This window comes from Falco rusticolus, chromosome 9, assembly GCF_015220075.1.
Source record: "Falco rusticolus isolate bFalRus1 chromosome 9, bFalRus1.pri, whole genome shotgun sequence".
Classification (NCBI taxonomy): Eukaryota; Metazoa; Chordata; class Aves; order Falconiformes; family Falconidae; genus Falco; species Falco rusticolus.
The window spans coordinates 46,455,944-46,475,919 of record NC_051195.1 but is presented as its reverse complement, the minus strand read 5'-3'; the positions used below and the strand labels follow the sequence as shown (position 1 = coordinate 46,475,919).

The window sequence follows — 19,976 nt, the reverse complement described above, 5'->3', positions numbered from 1 at the left end:
AGAAACAGGAGGCTTGGCAGCTATTAGGAAAGGGATTAAGCACAAACCAGAGATCTTTCTGCCTCTGGGTTACTCCCTGGTGCGGTTGCACCTGTGAGGGTTGCAGATATGTGCCTCAGAAACACTGGATGGGTGAAGAAGGTGGCAAGAAGAGTTAGGAATAGACAGATATTTGCCTGGGGAAACTTGAGAAAGTCTTTAAAGTCAACAGCACTTCAGGAAGGCAGTGGAAACCATGGTCTGCTAAGCCTCAGAGCTTATATGGTCTCCTGTGGTATTAGCAGTAGCAGCAAAGTGGAATAATTTTCTCACATGAATCAATACATTCATGTTTTGGAGTTGATTGACACAGGTTTTCCAGAGGTAAAATGCTTGATAAATTGAAATGAGGAGGTAGGCACACCTGCAAATAGACTCACAAGTTGCACACAGCAGCGAAGCCCTGCACTGTGGTGATGGGCACTGGCTGGGCGAGGGTCTCTCTGTGCCCCTGTTTCAGCCATTTTCTTCCCTAGAATCTGGTGCTGGTCACTGCTTCGGGGGGCAGAACTGGAGCTTGTCCCCTGCGGGACCTCCAGAGGCAGAGCCTCTGTGATGCAGCAGCATGTCAGGGCCAAGAGCCCCCGGACCACAAGCCCTTGGCACAGGCTGAGCCCCGGGGTGCCTCTGCACCCGGATACCACAGTGACAGGCAGGAAGGTCTGCAGAAACCCCAGCGCTGGTGCAATGCATGCGACGTGCAGGGCAGTGGTGAGTTGCAGAAAAAGTGGTTTGCTCTGAAAGAAATGAAGGAAGGAGGCAGGCTGTGGGAGCTGAAGTGTGACCCTCCAGCCTGCAACCCAGCTGGGCTGGAAGCCACATCCTCCTTCAGCCTCCTCTCCTTGGTGATATCTTCTTGTTTATTATTTTGTTCACTGTTTTATCCCACTGTGTAAGCAAGCTCAAAATGTCCTTCTCAGAGCCAGGGGCCCAACCTTCCTTGGCTCACTGCTCCATGTGGAAACACATTACATTATTCACTTGTGACCATATTAAAAACAATCTCAATATATGTCTGGGCTCTTCAGGGCTGTCACAAGCTCCTTGTAATGATTAAAAGCAGTAATATGTTCGTAATTGTTAATCATGATAGGGGAGATGCTTTCTTGGAGCTTTTCTGTTGCCCAGAGTGTTTTCATCTCCCACCAGCCCCATCTCTGGGCTGAGCCCTGGGCTGGGGGCAATAGCTGGGGGGAAGGATGGGGCGCGGTCCTGGATCAAGGACAATGTCTTGTGGCAGGAGAAGATGGGACTGATACCGGGGACAGAGGCTATGCCCGGAGCAGAGGGACAGGGTGGGGCTGAGCCCTGAGGTCACGGTGATGCCCCAGGGGGCAGGCAGGACATGGCTGATCCCGGGGCAGGGGCGATGCCGGGGAGGCCGGGATGGGGCTGAGCCCCCAGTTAAGGACTGAGCTAGGGTGGTGGGCAGGGGGGCAGGGGCGATGCCGGGGGGGGGGGGGGGCAGGATGGGGCTGAGCCCCCGGTTAAGGATCGAGCTAGGGCCGTGGGCGGGGGGTAGGTGAGGCTGATCCCGGGGCAGGGGCGATGCGGGGGGGGGAGGGGCAGGATGGGGCTGAGCCGCCGGTTAAGGACCGAGCCCGGGGCGGCGGCGGGGATAGGTGAAGCCCATCCCGGGGCAGGGGCGATGCCCGGGCGGAGCGGCAGGACGGAGCCGGGGCCGGGGCCGGGGCAGCAGCGGGACCCGCAGCCCGGGGCCGGCCCCCCGCAGCCCGGCGGAGCCCCGGTGTCCCGCCCGGGTGGGCCGGGGCGGCAGTGACTCAGCCGGGAGAGGCGGGCGAGGAGGAGGCGGAGGAGGCGGAGGAGGAGGCGGTGGGGGAGGAGGAGCAGCAGGAGCCGCCGCAGCCGCCGCGGAGCCGCTCACCTGCCTCCGCTCCGGTCCCGCCATGGCCCGCCGGGTCGCCGCCATCCTCCTGCTTCTCTCCCTCGGCTGCCTCCTGGGCATCCTCCTGCTCTGCCTCGGCTCCGGGGACATGCGGGGCCCGCCGCAGTTCAAGGTGAGCGAGGCCGGCACGGGGGGCACCGGCCACCGAGGGGACGGGGACAGCGCGCGCCGGGGGGGACTTGGGCTGCCGGGGGCTGGGGGAGCCGCAGCGGGCACCCCGATCTGCGGGGGAGGGTGCGGCGTCCTGGGCATCCCCAGCGTCACAGGAGGCCACTGGGGCTGGGGAGTCCCCGAGCTGCGGGGTGGGGGTCGCAGGGAGCAGCCCCTGCCGTCAGGCTGGCAGCGAGATCCCCGGCTGCAGGGACGCCTGGCCACCCAGCCTCAGCACATCAGCCCTGTGCTTTCAGCGAGGAATCTTTTAGACACACGAAAAAATAGCCATGGGGCGTCTGGATGTGGTCCTCCAGGCCAGAGCAGCTGTGTCAGCATCTGCTCCCACAGCCGGGTCTGGGTCTGCCCTTGCACACCCCAGCATCGCCCCGTGTTCCTGGGCTCCCAGCTGCATCACCTGAGCCAGCACTGCCAGGCAAGAAATGCACTTCCCTATGAAAATGAGCGGCTTCTTTTTTCTTTTTCATTGTAAATTCCGATGCTGAGAGAAGTTTCTGAACAATTTCTTATTGGCCAAGTCCTCCAGTTGACTCTTTTGCAGCCCAAGTCTTTTGGTTTAAAAAAGTCATTTTTTTTTTCGGTGATGGAGCAAGCTGTTCTGTGGGGAGCGGGCTTTTGTCCTGGAAAATGGTTTACCCAACCCCCCCTTTTTTTCATCCCAAGCAATTTGCTTGGAAACTTTCTGAGCCAGCCTGAATGCCAGATGTGTTGCCTTGCCTCCATGTTTGTCAGATGTAACAAAGATTAGGTTGAGAAAACGAGCTGGCTTAGCCAAGATGGTACTCGCCACTGTTAGTATAACTAGCAATGATTAACTCTTTCCCTGTGACAACTTTGCCACCCATTGCCATGTGCTGGGGCACCTTGAGCAGTGCCCTGAGCTGGTTTCAAAATGGATTTTGTCTCTTGGGACACAGGGGAATTAGATGGATTGGTACCGAGAGCACTATGTGCAGCACTTGGGTTGGCCTCAGAAGCCTTTTTTCTTCCTGGTTCCAAGCTGGAACTTTGTCTTTAAGCCAAATGCATTCCCAGAAATTCATTTGTTGTGCTTTTTCTCTCTCTCTCTGGCTATTAGCACCTTTCGGTCTGCAAGTCAGCGCTGGGGTTTGGTGCTGAGCATCCCCAAACACTCACATGGGTCCTGGCCCTGCTCTGCCTGAGGCTATGCCACCCAGCCCAGGAACTTGGGGTCTTGCAGGGTTCCTGGAGGTGCCAAGCACATGTGATGTCCAGCACGGTGCATGTGGTGAGGCACTGCCTACTGGGGCTCAGCACCAGTGTCTTGGCGGTGGCTGTTCCCGTGGGGCTGGCACCAGGCAGGCATGGAGGGGTTTGCTTTTGCACAAAGCTCAGGGCTTTTTTGGGAATGCAAAGCTTTGTCTTAATTTAACTCAGCCCAAAGCATGTCAACGTGATTTAGAGGAGGTTGGTCCTGCTGTGGGAGATCCTGGGCACATCCTTGCCACCTGCCTAGCCGAGGTGTGGTCCTTGCTGGCTTGGTCCACATTAGCAGCAGCAGCTGCTGGGCGATAGCACTGTTCACTGCTGAGCTACAGCTCCACGTCTTCCCTTTCCAGCTCCTTTGCTTGGAATATAGCCCTAAAAATACCCTGGATTACTTATACTAGTGCCAGAGGGACTGATCCTGGGAGCACTGTGTTCCCTCCCCTTCCCTCATGGGTCCGGAGCGGGGCTTATGCCACTGCCACCTGATGGCTTGGAGACCTTGCCTTCCCTTGACAACCTTTTTTTCCTTTTTTTGGCAAAGCTCTTCACTGGCCACTACAAAGCCTGCTGGGTTCTCCCCCTGCCAGCTGCCTTCCCGCAGCAGGAAGGAAACTGTTGTAACCCACCGCAGACCTGGGAGCTCCCCAGGTCTTGCTGCCCTTGAGGGAGGTGGGATGTTGTGGGGCAGGGCTGAGCCCCTGCTGCGCTGTGGGGCAGCTCAGAGAGCCCGTGGGATGGGGCTGGGGGGCCAGGCACGGCCACAGGGCACAGTGCCAGGCTGCAGTGAGTCGGGCAGTTCCCGGTGGCCCCCTCTGCCTCCTCCCCTGGGCTGTGGGATGTTTCTGGGCAGAGCCATGCACGCACAGGAGCCCTGAGTCCTACCTGTGACCTCACTGCCCCATGGTCTTTGGGGACATCACCACCCTCTGTGTCCCCTCTGAAGGGGCTTCGGGACTGAGCAGCCCTGGCTGAGGCTGGGCTGAGCGATGGAGTGATGCTGTGGTGGGGCAGAGCCCACGGGGCCACGGGTGACCCAAGAGGCAGCGGAGCCAGGGTGGCACAGGGACACTGTTCCACTGCAGGGTCACACCGGCGACCTCAGTGTCCCCCAGCCCTGTGGCATCACCAGGTCAGGGTGTCTTGTTGTTAGAAAAATCTGTCATCACTGTGCCACCAGGAGATGCTGGGGCTGGGTAACGTCCCGCGGGCTGGGGCCAGGGCCACCAACACACATGCGAGACCCTACCGAGCCCCAGGGCACTGGCAGCCAAGCATGCCACGGTGGATGAGAGGGATGGTGGGAGCCAGGCGCTGGTGCGGGAGCGTCCTTATGTCCCTCCAGCCCTTATTTCCAGCCTGCTCCTTGGCAGGCACAGGACACCTCGGCTGGAAGAGCTGAGGGCAGTGCTTACGCGGCAAATCACTAACCAGATGGGCTTTCAGCCGGGTTTCTCCCTCCTGGGCCTTCCGACCTGCAGGGATGCTGCAGATGACCTGCCTGTGCCCCCCACACTGCTGCAAACCCTCCTGCTCAGCCACGGCTTGTGCCCACACAGTGGCTTGCTGTGTGCTGGGTGACACAGTGGCTCGGGCACTCAGGAACAGGGGCTGGGGCAGGGACATGGTGTAGGGCAGGGGCAGGGGCTGGCACCACTGCAGCCCTGCTGTGGTGACCCCATATCTGATTCCCATGTGGGTACTGGAGGCATGCGCGTACCCACAGGTCTGGAGGAGGGGATAGGACCTGTCCTTCATCCCTGGGGACCCTCGTGGCTGTCCAGGTCTGCCTTGGCCCCTTTCCATGCACATGCCTGTGCATGTGGCTTCCACCCCTGCTCAGCGCCAGCAGCACTGCCAGGGAGGATGGCTCCTCCATGGAGAGACAGGCTGGGGTGCAAAACCCTGTACCCCCCAGGAGCGGGGCAGGGGGGGGCTGGCTGGAGGCCACAGCGGCTCCTCTCATGCTGGGGCAGCCAGGGAGCGAGCTGTGGCGGTGGCGGCTGGCTGTGCGCCGGGCACTCCCTGCGGCTGGCAGCACCCACCATGCTGCAGCCATTCATGTTGCCGCACGCCATTACCTCAGCTGGTCCCGAGTGCTGCTGCCTTCACTGCTGGGGCTGGGCCACCACCGGTCAGGGGGTCCCATGGACTGTCCCTTGCCCATGAGTCCTGGGGCTGCTGCCCATCTTCACTGCCCTGCGCCTGGCATCGACAGGCTGTGCCCGCATGGAGGCTGGGGTCTGAGAGGAGGGACACCCACCCTGACCCACAAGTGTTGGCAGCCAAGGGCGCCGGGATACAGCTGCGTGGGGGCATCTGGTTCTGCAACGTGCCCCAGCAGTGTCACTGTCACCCCCAATGCGACATCTCCCTGTAGGGCTTGCCCTGGGTGCAGGGTCAGTGCTACCTCTCGCTGCTGGCCACCCTGCGCAGGTGACAGAGCCGCAGTTGCAACCACGTGTGCTCTGCTTCCCTGGGCCTGAGCAGGCAGCACGGCTGCCCCAGGCACACCCCCCCCCAATGCGTGCCCACACAGGCACACACTCACATGTGTGCCCACGCATGCATGCACACCCGCCTAAATGCACATATGCACAGACACACACACATGCACCCGTAAGCACACAAACATGTCAGCACACCTATGTGCGTGTACACCTCACCCATGCACACCCGCGTGCATGCACCTCCACCCCTGAACTTGCACACACGTGCCTATGTCCATGCACATACACACCCATGTGCGCACCTGCAGGCACGCACACCACGTGACGCATCCATGCATGCACATCCCTGCACATGTGCATCTGCATAGGTGCACCCACACACATCTGTAACCCCTCCATGTATGCAACCCCACACGTGCACCCCCGTGCCAGCTGTCCATGGGCCTGGCAGCGGGGCACAGCCAAGCCAGCCCTGGTGACGGAGGAAAGCCCCTGAACCAGGTTTTCCACCTCCACAAGCACATGGGACTCCCCCAGCCCAGATCTGGCCATGTCTCCAATGTCTGTTCCTCCCATGGAGCTGGTCTGGCATCCCCAGCACTGCTCCTCCTGGGCTGTCCCCATTCCTGGTGTGTGGCTCCAGGTGTCCCTGGTGCTGTGAGTCCTCCTCGCTGCCTCCTGCTCCAGCATTTCTTAGCCCCTGCCACTCCATAGATATCCCCATCTCCCGCCTCGTCCCCTGTGTGGGCTGCAGCCTCCCATGTCATCCTGGGGCTGGAAACCGCTCCCGGGGACCTGGCTGTGCTCAGCCTCGGGTTTGGGAATGAACCTGTCGATGCTTTCCTTTTGGGAACAGTGCTGTCACCCTGCTAATGCTATGTCACTCCAGGTGATATCTGGGGAGGTGCGGAGGACACCCGTGTGGTGGCCACAGGGCACATGGGCACACATGTGGCAGAGGTGGACAGAGGATCTGTTGGGGATGGATGGTGTCCTCATGGGGATACCAGCACCCACTCGTGAGGGCTGGGACAGCGAAGGGGACATGCTGAGAGGGCTGTGGGATGGGAGCCGGTGGTGACATGCCAGCAGGTGTCCCATGGGACAGGCAGCTTCGCTGGGGCAGACTCAGCATCCTTCATTGTGCTCATGCCTGGCAGGTGATTGCCCGTCTGGGGTGCAGGCAGTGCCCGCGGGGCCATGGGGGGCAGGTGAGGCAGAGGGTGCTATGGTGAGAAGGGACTGCGGGGACACTTAGTGCCAGGGGATGCATATGGCCCAGGTCACGCTGGGTAGGGGAGTGGGCTGAGAGCCCCCCAAGGCTGCCCAGGGCACTGACCCCAGCCCAGAAATGGCCCAGACTGTGGTCCTGCTCCCCAGCTTTGTGCTTTGGAGTGGCAGCTGGTGGGGGGTGGGTGCGCTGTCAGAGCCCTCCGCCTCCTCCTCAGGGTTCAGCATCACTGAGAGCTGCTCCCCCACACTAGTGCCATGGCACACCAGCCCGCCTGGCCTCACAGGGGGATGCTCCACTGGCTTGTAGCTTTTGGCCCAGGGCACGTGGCAAGCCACTGACAGCTAAGGAGAGCTGGGGGAGGCTGGCTGGGGGATGTCACCCATCTTAAATGGTTCCCTGGGGGAGCAGGGGGTACTGCTGGTGTGGGGCCATGGGTTCACATGGGAATCGGGTTTGCCTATAAGCAGGAACCCCAGGCGTCCCTGCCTGTGCCCTGACACTTTATTTCTGCTGCCTGAGCTGGCCAAAACCCAGCCCTGCAGCCACCCGGGGTTGGAGCCTGCTCTGTGGCTGCCAGGGATGGGGATGGGGACAGGAATGGGACCAGGGCACCCACCAGGCAGGGCTGGGGTGGCTCCCAGGTGCTGGGCAGGGAGACGAGGTGCCCCAGCCCTGGGGGTCCACCTGGCTCTGGGCAAGGCAGAGCCCCTCTGTATAAGCCACGTTTAAGCCTTGAATGGTTTCACCCCAGAGATGCTCAACTGGGGCAACCACTGGATCCCACCTTGCTCACCCCCACCCCCACCCTCAGACCCACGGCCTCCTCTCCAGCAGCGAAGCATTTCCAGTGGGGCAAGGAGGGGGGCAGTGCAGGCAGCCCCCAGCCCGCGAGTAGCTGAGGGTGATGCAGAGGGGTCTGCCAGGGGAGCGGGGCAGGGGGGGCTGAAGGCAGCTTGGGGCAGCCCCTCCCTGGGAGCTGGGTAGCCTTGTTTGGCAGGAGGGAGTGGGGTTATTTATAGCAGAGAATGGCCCAGCCATACAAGGGCAGGAGGGACGAGGTGCCTGGCTGCCTGTCTTTGGCGAGCTGCATCCTGGAGGGGCAGCTCCCAGGTGTCCCAGCCCCCCTGCTGGCCCCAGGGACCCACCAGCATGGTTCAGCAGGGATGCCCACTGGCCAGGGGAGATGCAGCAGGGAGATGGGAGCAAGCAGCAGGGGAAGAGCTGAAGAGCCTCCTGGTCTGTGCTCAAGGTGGTCCCCGTGCGCAAGAGGCCAGAGTCCCAGTGCTGTGCCAAGCAGCATCCTGGGGCGGCCAGTATCCCAGTCTGAGCAGACCACTCGCTCCCAGCTGCATCCTGGGCAGGAATCCCTGTGGGTAAGGCCATGCCAGCGCCAGGCTGAGCAGTGCTCACCTCTGCCAAGGATGCTCCTGAAGCTGCTGGCCAGGGCACTGCCGGGGCAGGACCAGCACACAGCGGGTTGTTGAGCCCCAGTGTCATCCCTCAGGATGGCCTGGGGCAACTGGGGGGGGAGGTCTCCAGCCTCTGGGACTGACCCACTGCCTCCTCTTCCTGCAGTACGGCATCGTGCTGGACGCCGGGTCCTCTCACACGGCCATGTTCGTCTACAAGTGGCCTGCAGACAAGGAGAACAACACCGGGGTGGTCAGCGAGCACAGCATGTGTGATGTGGAGGGTAAGGGCTGTCCCAGTCCCCACGGGCCAGTGGCTGGTGGCAGGGTCTGTCACATCCCCCATGGGCAGGGCACCGTGATGGTGTGAATGCCCCACCATGCCCACCTTCCTCCCCGTGCATTCACCAGCGCAGCGAGAGGTGTTATAAAGAGTCCAGCTCTATTCCCAAAAACCTCCCCATCTCTCCCCAAGGCTTGCAGCTATACATGCCTGTAGTTTATGTTTTCATGGCATGCACTGAACTGATCCCTGCCTAGCCCAGTGAAGAGGGAGGGATGGTTTTCCACTCTACCTTTAAGCAACCTTTCCCAGGTTGTCAGCCAGTAGGGGATGCGGCATGGGCAGGGAGATGGGCTGGACTCTGGATGCCCACAGAAACCTGCAGTGCCTGCCTTTTGAACAGCCTGGGAGGGACAAAGCTGCCCACCAAGCATCTTCCCACTGAGCATCATCCCACCACCCACAGGGAGCAATGCTATTTTCTCTCTGCAGGTCCTGGCATCTCCAGCTACAGCTCCAACCCTCCAGCTGCTGGGACGAGCTTGGTGCACTGCCTGAACCAGGCTCTGAGAGACGTGCCCAAGGAGAAGCATGCGGGCACCCCACTCTACCTGGGCGCCACAGCCGGCATGCGCCTGCTCAAGTGAGTGCTCAGCTTGCCTGGCCTCAAACCCTGCTTGGGGCACCCTGCTATGCCACCCTGCTGTCTCGCCACCCATGGTAGGGGCAGAGATGGTGAAGGACAGCTGTGACGTTGCCTTTTTGCCAGGGGAAGGTCATAACCCGCCCAGCTGCCCGGCTCTATGTCCCTTGCCTGCCTTTCAGAGCAGCAGATGCTCTGTAGGGCACAGCCAGCACATCCCTGGCTGAAAAGGGGCTGGCGTGGGGCCAGCGCCAGGATAACCCACCCAGGCTTTTTAGCAAGCTAGGGTGAAACGCCCCCTGCACCCATTGTCAGCCTGATGGGACACAGTGAGAATTACCCCCTGAAAAAGCACACAGAGGAGGCCCCTGTGTCATGCCCCCCTCACCCACGGGTATGGCTCAGGAGGACGGAGCACACCTCCATCCCTGCTGCCTGCCTCCTTCCCTGGCAGAGGCAAGGGGAATTAGCTGGGGTTTTGAGGGGACATCCCTACAGGTACCGGGATGAGGACCCACCTGCCTCCTGCCCTGTGTGCCATGGCAGTGCTGGGCCCCAAGGGCTGTGTGGGCAGTGGGAGCTCCGTCTGTGGCATGCTGGCGCAGTCCTGAAACCCTGCCCTCTTGCCTGGCCCGCAGCATTACAAACCCGCAGGCTTCGGACACCGTCCTCAGCGCCGTGGCAGCCACGCTGAAGTCGTACCCCTTCAGTTTCCGGGGGGCAAAGATCCTGTCGGGGGAAGAGGAAGGGGTCTTTGGCTGGGTCACCGCAAACTACCTCCTGGAGAACTTCATCAAGGTGTGCAGGGGATTGTGGTGCCCAGCAGGGATGGCTGTGGTGGCCAGGCTGTCCTGCAGCTCATCAACATCCTTATGCCCACTCTTGTCTTCCTTGCTCAGCGTGGGTGGCTTGGGGAATGGATCCAGCCCCAGAAGAAGACCCTGGGGGCCATGGACTTTGGGGGTGCTTCTACACAGATCACCTTTGAAACCAGGGACACCATCGAAGACCCCAGAAACGAGGTGATGCTGAAGCTGTATGGCCAGGCATACAAAGTGTACACGCACAGCTTCCTCTGCTACGGAAGGGACCAGGTTCTCAAGAGGCTGCTCTCAAAGCTCCTCCAGGTACCAGCATGTGCTAGACAGGGATGCTGGCTGTCACCACCCTACAGTCACCTCCTCACATGGGTGTTTATACAGAGGTGTCCCCCAGCCCTGGTTCTAGGACAGCCCTGTGAGGCTGGCTGCACACCTTCCCCAGCCAGCAGCTGGGTTTTGCCCCCATGGTCCCAGAGCTTCCTCCCACCCTATCCATAAGCTGTTGCATCCCTCAGCCAGAGCCAAGACGTCCCAAATCATGCCAGCTCTGTGTCCCACTGCCCAAGCTCCCCTCCCCAGTAGGGAAACGGAGGCAGGCAGGCAGCAATGCTATGTATGTACCAGGGCTATGGTACAGTCCACACATCCCGTGCGTTGCTTCTCCGGCAGGCAGAGAGGTACCAAGCAACTGTCTCCCATCCCTGCTGGCCCACAGGCTACCACAAGAGCCTGTTGCTGAGCAGCGTCTACGACAGCCCCTGCACAGAAAAGGAGAGGCCGAGCTTTGCCCTCAACACCACTGTCACCGTGGTCGGCACCGGGAATGGGAGCCTCTGCACTCTGCATGTCAGCAAGCTCTTCAACTTCGCCACCTGCTCCTTCTCCCGCTGCTCCTTTGATGGCATTTTCCAGCCGGAGGTTTCAGGAAACTTCATCGTAAGTCCTGGCGTGGAGTGGGGTGGTGGCTTGGCTGCTGGGTGGGCAGGTGTCCCCAGCCTCCTGGCATCACGTGGTGGCAAAGCCAGACCCCCAGCTCTGCAGGGGTGGGTGCTTGTGCCCACCACGCCGGTCAGAGTGGCTGTTCGTGGTGAGAGGGTTTTCTCCCAGCCTGTCCCACAGCTGCCTCCTTTCCTCCATCAGGCCTTCTCTGCCTTCTTCTACACGGTGGACTTCATCCAGACAGTGATGCGGAGACCCGTGCGCTTGCCCAGTGACCTGAAGGATGCTGCTGAGACTATCTGTGCCACCAGCTGGAGTGAGGTGGGGTCCCCGAGCCCACTTCATGTGGGGCATCACCCAGGCTCTGAGAGCAGCCCTTGGAGGGGGTTGGGTGTCCGGGCACCCACAGAGTAGGGGGAAGGTGGGCGACAGCTCCCACATGGGACCAGGAGAGGGTCAGGTGGGTATGGGCAGCACCTTGGCCAGACAGATGCAACTACTGAGAGCTTCAGGCCACAGAAACCAAGCCTGGACCCTACTGGCTTGACCCCTTTTCTCTCTCCCTCCATGTATCCCATCCAGTTGCTCCAGAAAGCCCCCAAGCTGGAGAAGAGGCTGCCGGATTACTGCGCTGTCAGCACATTTGTTTATTTGCTCATGACCAAAGGCTACAATTTCAACAACCATTCCTTCCCCAACATTGCCTTCCAAAAGAAGGTGGGTAACGCTGGAGCACACCCCCATCCAATGGTATCTGTTTGGAGCTAAGCCAAAAAGCCCTGCAGGGAAGATGGTCCCACACCAAGAAAGAGCCAAGCAGTGTGAGGGAAGATCTCAGGGAACAGGGCAGCATGGGACTCTCAGGTTTTTGGGTAGGTCTTCTGGGAGATGGAAAAAAAATGAGCTGAGCTGACTGTAGGGTGGTCATGGAGTCAGGTCCTCCGGTCCTTCCTTGGCCCTTGAGACATCAGCCATCTGAACTCTTTGCTCAGGCTTGTTGGGAAGTTATCTCAGGGATCCCACCTTTGCCAAGTGCCCTCACCTGCATGAGCCATGGGATGGGCAGTGAGATCATGGCTGGCCTGAGCGGACGGAGTCCTGCTCCCATCGAGCGAGTCCAGCTCAGCACGGGATGGTCACTGCTTCATCCCTGGGCTGGCTGGACCCATGGGCAAGTGAGGGCTCAGGGTGCTGTGGACTCCCCCACACCCCTCTCCTCCACTGGGCTGACACTGAAGTGGTCCTTGGAAGGTCTTGGAGGCCCGTGGAGCTGGGTTGACCAGGGTGGTGACCATGCCATGCTGTCCCCACAGGCAGGAGAAACCTCCATCGGCTGGGCGCTGGGCTACATGCTGAACCTCACCAACATGATCCCAGCAGAGACGCCCTCTTCCCACAAAAGCATGCTGTACAACTACTGGGTCATCCTCATCCTGCTCTTTGTGGTCACCACCCTGACATCCCTGGCAACTGCTGTCTGCCTGCTCCGGCGCAGCAAGTCCAGTGCAATCTAACAGCAGGGACAGTGTGGGCCTTGTCTGCAGGACCCAGCACCATCCTGCTGGAGTCTCCACAGCCTGAACATTTGGGATGCAGCAAGTGCTTGGAGACATCTTCCTTCAATACCTGACACTGCCTGTCCCAGAAGGAAAGCTGTCCCTTTTTGCCCTCCCCTGGCTTTCAAGCCGCAGAAAGGGAGGGACAGAAGAGGACCGCTGACCCTGCAGGAGAATGGCTTGAGGGTTTTCCAATGCTACTCAGGGATGGACCCTGGAGCAGGCTCGGAATATGGATGTTCAGACCTGGGGCATCTTTCTACCACCAGACCTGGGCTGGACTGGACCAGTAAGTCCAGACAACAGCAGGATTTATTCTCACGTGCATGGGGAACATTACTTATGCTAGTCCTTATAGCTGACCTCTCTAGCCTGTCCCTGGAGCATCAGCCTCCCAGGGAGCTCCGGGCATCACCCAGAGCCCATGCCATCTTTCTGGCTGGTGCATAAACCCCACCCACGTTCCCGAGGGCCAGATCTTGGCCTGGACTCCCACCAGCCTCAGCACAGGGGCTTTGGATAGGGGCTTAGCGACAAGAAGACATGGGGAGCAGCCACCTTCTCAGGTCCCACTTCACCAACCAGACCCAGTGCCTTCCCCATTCCTGTGGTTCCCAAGCCAGACTCGCCTCTGCCACAGTCCGAGCCCCCTCCATCCCCTCGGCAATGGCACAAAAAGCCCCCGTGGCCTCCTGGCGTGTGGCTGTGCCAGTACAGAGGTGACGGGCTCTCTGCAGGAGTGGGGCTTTTGCTCTGCTTTAGGATTTGAGCCCTGCATCACCCCATGCCAGGCAGCCGGGAGGATGCATCTTCATTTCCAATTAAGAACAGGGACATGCAAATGTGCAAAAGGTTTGGGTTTGTTTGGTTGGGCTTTTTTATAATCAGAAATAAATCTTTGTAACCACTCCTATGGCTCTGTGCCTCTTGAAACAGGCTGTCCCACAGGAGTAGAGCCACTTATGGGGTCTACTGAGACACACCCACAGGTCAGGCTCTGCCTGGTCTCAATCCCTTGCAGCCTGCCCAGTGCTGAGACACCATTGTGGCTTCGTATGCTCTAACCACCTGGAGAACCCCCCCAGGATGGACCAAGCTGGGCTTGAAACCTCACTCCAGACTCAGGCCCACCTGGAGGTGGTAGATTTGCAACCAGCCACAGTTGCAAAGTTCAGGTTTCCCAAGCACTCATCACCCCAAAGGCATGAGCAGGCAATGCTCAGGCTGACTGTCCCATGCACTCACCACTATGCTCATGGCCACAGCCTCCATGCAAGGAAAACACGTAGGGAGCCTCTGCTCCCAGGGGAGCGGTTCTGGTACCCAAGCAGGGCAGGAGAGCAGCCTGCAGGGTTGGCTATTTGTTTGTACACCCATCGGTAGCTCAGCACTACCATGGCACACATCCAGCTGCTGGGCAGTTGTGCAGAGCCGGTCCTGACTTGTCAACCCTATCTGGAAAGAGCCTCCCACCCCACCACGTTCCTCCACACACCCCGGGAGAGGAGCAGTGTTAGCAAGAGCTGCAGTTTCTTGCTGCTCTCGCTCTCGCAGGTAGCACGAGCTCTGCTCCACCGGTTTTCTCGCTTACCAACACCTTTCCCTGCTCCGGCCGAGCCCCAGAACACAATGCCTGGTTTAAACCACCTGTTCCCTGCAGCCACTTTGCTTTTAGCTGTTCCACTGGCTGCTCCCCATCTCTCTGCACAGGGCAAATGTGATTCCAGTTCAGATGTTCTGGGCCTCCAAATCCAGTTTCCTCCCCGGGCCCCTCGTCTTCCAGCACAGGGACTCCCTCCCGTGGCGAGGCTCAGGGACTGTTTCCAGCTTTCACATGGAAGGAGGAATTTCTGATCTCTGAAGCTGAAACGCTGCTGTTCTGCTCTAAGAAACCAGCTACCTTCCAGAACCCAGGCTGGGTTCCCCCTTCTAAGAAACTCAGCTGCACCAGGAGCAGCCAGTTTGCCCTGGCCATGACTTGGAGTTTGCTGTTAGGGGAAAAAAAAAAAAAAAAAAAAAAAAAAATTAAAGGTGGCTTCCTTATCTTCCCATGTGTCCTTCTTGGGTATGTGGGATTTGAGACAGTACCATTCCCCGGCCAGCTGGTTACAGATCTGGATGGAGACTGGCCAGGTGACAGGCCCCGAGAGCAAGGTGGGCACCACACAGAAGGGCTCTGGGCGCACATGCACCCCCTTTGCAGGGACAGAGAGGACATCCCCAGAGGCCATGGAGCTGCAGGGCTCAGCTCAGCCCCATTCAGGCAGGGGAGGAAAGCCTTGCTGCTACAGGGGCAGGAACACTGTGACCAGCTGGGGTCAAAAAACTGACTGCACGTGGCAACAGCCCTGCTCTCTCCCAGCCCAGCTCAGCCCCATCCCGTCCTGTCCCGTCCCGTCCATGGCTGCAGTCATTTCACAGCCCTGTGCTGTCAGATTGCGAGAGCTGTGGCCTCAGAGGGACCAGAGCTCTGCTCCAGCATTTACTGCAGAGGTTGCCTCAGGGTGACATTTACCACCTGCATCCCAACAATTCCAGTCCCAGCACCAGCCTTCACTTTGCCCATGAGCACTTTCAGCTCTTTACTTTTATTCTACCCGCCATGGGCGATGTTCGGAGGCCACCTGGGAGACAGCAATCCTTACAATGCCTCCGCCATGCTCTCACTGCAGCTCCTGGGCAGTGCCACAGAGCCCACCAGCCTCCCAGGCCGTACACGCACAGGCGGGCTGGGGAGACGGGGAGGGGTGAAGCAGGCCATGGGCACGGTGCGCTGCGCTTCGCTGGCTACTCCACGACATCCCCGTACTTGTTCCTCCTCACCGGCAGTGCTGTGCTCTCTCTGTCCTCTGCGATGGGCAGATTTTCTGCAACAGAAAGAACAAGCTCCCTGGACCCCCAACTACCCTGGTGTGTTTGTCAAGGGTGGGCAGAGAACCACAGAGCCCTGGTGAAGCATTTAAAGCCTCTTCAGCTAAGCCCAGCTTTGGAAGCAGTGGGAGAAAGCAGCAAGCAGCTGCGGGAACCTCCCAGCAATGTATGTCCTCGTGCCCCTCCAGCTCTGCCCACTGCATGGAGCAACCAAGATGTGGAAGGGTCTACTGCCCCCCACCATCCCCTACCCCCTTCTTCCTTTTTCCAGCAAACTAGCCCTTCATGCTGGCTTCTGTGAATCCACAGAGCGGGCAGGGCAGCGGGCAGGGCGGGTGGCGGGGCGGGCAGCGAGGAGGGAGGGCAGCAGGCAGGGCAGCAGGCAGGGCAGCAGGCAGGGCAGCAGGCAGGTGTGAGTGCTCCCACCCCACCAGCCCTGCTCACGTACCCACAGCGCAGGCGATGGGCCCAGAGCACGGAGAGATACAGGAGCCATGAGACCAGACCTGGTGCTCCAGCCACCCTCACCCTGCTGCCACCCCAGGCGCCGGTTCCCATCCCTTGGCTGTGGGGTGCCATGGTGGGACTTATAAGGGGATTTTGGCAATCACCAGCTTAATTATGAGGCAGGAACAGCAGATTGTGGCAGCAGGGATGAAACAGGCACGGCAACCCTAGGAAAGCAGCAGGGAGAGATGTAAACGTACCTGTGGGTTCAGATGCCCTACTAGCCATGGCAAGCTCCTGTGGCGACTTGCCTGTCTCCAGGTAAATCCAGAAGTCGGAGCATTTCTGCGTCTCAGCTCTAGTCACCACGTAGCTGGCGAGGGACCCTGCGACTGAAGACACTGCGATGCTCCGGTGGGTGCCAGCAGCCGGGGCATTTGCTAAGGGCAGCGGCAGGGAAGGCACCCACCAGCTTCTGAGGGGCTACAGCCGCCTGTGCGCTGCCCCTGAGCCCCCCGGGGCGGTGAGGAGCGGGGCTGTGACACTAAAGCCCCCCTGGCAGGGACGAGGAGCCCCCCACACACACACTCACCCGCCGCCAGCGGCAGGCTCCACTGCGGGCTGTACGGCAGCTTCTTGCCCACCAGCTTCTGCACTGCGAAGGCGGCTCCGCTCCCTGCCGACACACGGGGGGCGAGCCGCCGTTACCGGCCCTTACCGGCCACGGGTCCCCCCCCGCCCGCAGCCCCCCGGGGGGCCGGGCCAGCCCCTACCTGCCAGGAAGGTGCCGATGCCCTTCATGAAGGCGTGGGACTGGCAGGCGGCGTATTGCTGCAGCGCCTGCGGGGACACGCTCAGCACGGAGCCCCTCGGTTCCCCCCAGCCCCGGCGGGACGTACCGGGGACACACGCAGCACAGAGCCCCCCCCACGGTCCCACCCAGCCCCGGCGGGACGTACCGGGGACACATGCAGCACAGAGCCCCCCAGCCCCCCACGGGACGTACGGGGACACACGCAGCACGGAGCCCCCCTCCCCAGCCCCGGCGGGACGTACCGGGGACATACGCAGCACGGAGCTCCCCACGGGACGTACCGAGGACACACACAGCACGGAGCCCCCCTCCCCAGCCCCGGCGGAACGTACCGGGGACACACGCAGCACAGAGCCCCCCCTGGTCCACCCGAGCCCCGGCGGGACGTACCGGGTGCTTGGCGGCCACGCTGTCCTCCACCCGCCGCAGCCCCAGGTTCACCATGGCGGGGCCGGGGGGGCCGAGGCTCGGGGGGCCCAGCAGCGGGGCCCGCCCCTTCCGGCGCTGCCGCCATGGCGGAGCCGGCCGGGCCCTTCCGCCTGCTGCGGGACGGGCCGCGCCGGTACCTCTGCTACTGCGGCCCCGGCGGCACCGTGTAGTGAGTGCGGGGCCGGGGGCCGGGAGCGGGGGCTGCGGTCCGGGGGCCGGGAGCGGGGTCCGGGAGCCGGGAGCGGGGGCTGGGGTCCGGGGACCGGGAGCCGGGAGCGGGGGCCTGGAGTGGGTTCCCAGGCACGGCCTGAGCCGCTGCCTCCCGCAGTGTGACCGACGCGCTGGAGGTCTGGGCCGGGGAGCTCGACGCCCGCCCGCCGCTGGACTGCGTATGTACCGGGGCCGGGGCGGCGGGGGGGCCCGGCTTGCCCCGGGGCTGGGGGCCGGGGCCGGCCGCTTCGGGACGTGCCCCCTCTCCTCCTCAGCGCTGCCAGCCGGAGGAGCACGGCACGGAGCTCAGGTGGGTGCCGCAGCGACGGGGGCCCGGGCGCGGCCTGCGGGGCCCCCCTCACCCCCGCTCGCCCCGCAGGGAGGCCTTGGGGCGGGGGGCGGCGGCGCTGAGCCTGGGCGAGGGGAAGGCCACGCTGCAGCTGCGGGAGGAGGCCCGGTGCTCGGCCCTGGAGCTCTTCAAGCTGCCCATGGCCCAGGCGAGGAGCCAGCTGCAGGCGCTGGTGTTCGACATGGCGGGGTGCATCGAGAGCCTGGAGAGACGCCTGGAAGGTCTGGGGGGGGGTCGGATGGGGGTGAAGGCAGGAGGAGAGCGGGCAGCTCCCTGCCACCTTCACAGCATCACCGTCACACACACACCACCCACAAGGAGATGGCTGTGCCTCCCTAGCCTCGCCCCGCCTGGTGTAGGCTCGCTGGGCCCCGGTGAGGTGGCCAGGAGGGCTGGGTGGCCAAGGTGCTCCCTTCTTTTTCCAGTTTGGGCTGGCCGCTTCCCAAAGCTGGCCAGGGTCTGCCCCTGAGCGTCTCAGGCAGAGGAGATCCTGCATGGGACCGGAGGATGCGTTTTTGTGTCTCTGTGCAGAAACACAACCTTGTCCCCATGGCCAACACCACTATCATCTCTGTGGGTGGGAGTCGCCTTACAGAGGCCCCTGTTTTAGGGGTCTATAGGGAAGGTCTTGGGGCAATGGCAGCCTGGATGGGGGAGTGCTGGGAGGAGAACATAGCTTGGTTTGGCTGGGGAGGCTTGGGGTGCTGCATGCTGCATTGGGGTGTGTTGTCACAAGCTCTGGCTTCTGTCTCAGCAGTGATGGAGACACTGGCATCTTCCTGCAGCCCTGAGAAGAACACTTCCCAGAGCCAGCAGCTCTTCCTGCCAGGTAGGCAATTGCTAGGGGGTACTCCCCTGGTTCCACTGCTTGTTTGCCTTCTCTTTCCCAGGAGGCTGCTGGTCCGTGTGCTCTCCAAGGCACTCTCAGTCCCCTCAGCTGTGGCTGCTGTGAGCTGTCCTGCTGTTCTGGTGCCCTTCCTGGCATGGAAGGGGCCAGGGCTCAGCACGGTGGCTCTTGGGGTGTGTGGGATACCCTGTGCCCAGGTCAGATGCTGGGCATCACCAGACAGGTTGCTCACTAGCCTCCAGGAGGAGGTCAGGCTTCACTGTTCTTCCAGGGGCTTCACTGCTCTTCCAGACTGGGGGCTGTGGCAGGTCTATGGCTCCCTGCTCCTTTGGGAGAGGAGACCAGGCTTGGCCCTTCCTCACCCGCCACAGATGCTGGGCCTGCCAGGCTGGGCTGCTGGAGGCTCACCCTGGGCATGGAGGGGCTTGCAGGGCTGCCAAAGCAACTAGCTGATCTTTTGCAATCCCCGTCCTGCCTGTCACTGACTGAGGCAGACCCCAGCCCCAGGAAGAACAGGGGTGCTGGCTCAGCTTTGCCTGCCAAGAGGAAGATTCCAGGAGAGTCTCTCATAAACCCTGGCTTCAGAAGGTAAGTGCTGCTCCCAGGTGCGGTGCTGGGGTTGGGCTGTGCAGAGAACCCATGGACTCTGCTCTGTAGCTGCATGGGAGCAGGGTGTGGGGATTTGGGCTGTGATGCTCCCTCCATCTCCTCCTAGCAAGAAGGCACCGTCTGGAGTGGATTTTGAGGACTCCTGACCTGTGCTATCCCTCCCCGCGATGACAACCCTACAGAACTCGGTCGACCACTGTGTGTGTCTGATGGAGTTTTCACTGCCCTGCACCTGCTGATCCCCTTGCACCCAGGGAGACAGATGGGGTGAACAGGAGCCAGAGGGCTGGAGACGGCACCTGGCAGGCCTGAGCACGCAGCAGATCCTCAGCTGGTGCAGTGGCAGGGCCTCGAGGTGGGGTGGGGCGGGGAACAGACAGGGCAGGGGTGACAGAAGCGGTGGGTTTTTTCCCTGCAGCTCTTACCCACTGGCAGAGGCTACCTTGCTACCTTGCTTGCCATGAAGTGGTGGGGTTTTTAAAAAACTTTTATATTGCCATGTAACAAAAAGATTGCCTGTGCTTAACTTATTGCCAGTAAAAGCGGTTTTAGCCAGCTGGTCTCTGGCAACCAGGATAGTGTGGATGTGTCAGTCTCTTGCTCAGGAAGCCAGTGGCCAGTTTCAGCTGAACCTGGAGGGTCAGAGGCTCAGGAGCTCAACTCTCCTGTCAGCTTTCTGCCAGCAGGCTGGTGGGTGAATCATAGAGCCTCCCTAGCCCCCT

The 19,976-nt window shown here is 61.1% G+C and overlaps 3 protein-coding genes across 8 annotated transcripts; 2 read left to right on the top strand and 1 right to left on the bottom strand.

Moving 5' to 3' along the window:
* The first annotated feature begins 1,904 nt into the window (after positions 1-1,904).
* Positions 1,905-15,111, top strand: ENTPD2 (ectonucleoside triphosphate diphosphohydrolase 2). Its single transcript, XM_037400388.1, has 9 exons — positions 1,905-2,057; positions 8,603-8,720; positions 9,212-9,362; positions 10,001-10,160; positions 10,262-10,489; positions 10,853-11,119; positions 11,324-11,443; positions 11,705-11,839; positions 12,436-15,111. The coding sequence occupies exons 1-9, from the start codon at positions 1,947-1,949 to the stop codon at positions 12,634-12,636; spliced, it is 1,491 nt and encodes a 496-aa protein (XP_037256285.1). The 5' UTR covers positions 1,905-1,946; the 3' UTR covers positions 12,637-15,111.
* A 134-nt stretch (positions 15,112-15,245) lies between these two features.
* TMEM141 (transmembrane protein 141) lies at positions 15,246-17,298 on the bottom strand. The gene is made up of 5 exons (XM_037400395.1): positions 17,201-17,298; positions 16,770-16,836; positions 16,589-16,672; positions 16,257-16,388; positions 15,246-15,545 (listed from the first exon to the last, which is right to left on the bottom strand). The coding sequence occupies exons 1-5, from the start codon at positions 17,252-17,254 to the stop codon at positions 15,466-15,468; spliced, it is 417 nt and encodes a 138-aa protein (XP_037256292.1). The 5' UTR covers positions 17,255-17,298; the 3' UTR covers positions 15,246-15,465.
* Positions 17,291-19,830, top strand: PAXX (PAXX non-homologous end joining factor). 6 transcript variants are annotated; one of them, XM_037400394.1, is made up of 7 exons: positions 17,291-17,408; positions 17,568-17,628; positions 17,725-17,759; positions 17,829-18,019; positions 18,556-18,627; positions 19,140-19,233; positions 19,361-19,830. In XM_037400394.1, the coding sequence occupies exons 1-7, from the start codon at positions 17,323-17,325 to the stop codon at positions 19,398-19,400; spliced, it is 579 nt and encodes a 192-aa protein (XP_037256291.1). In that variant the 5' UTR covers positions 17,291-17,322; the 3' UTR covers positions 19,401-19,830. The 6 variants fall into 6 exon arrangements, with proteins under 6 accessions (XP_037256291.1, XP_037256289.1, XP_037256290.1 ...); XM_037400392.1 differs by having other exon boundaries at positions 19,017-19,233; XM_037400393.1 differs by having other exon boundaries at positions 18,553-18,627.
* Positions 19,831-19,976: the final 146 nt, after the last annotated feature.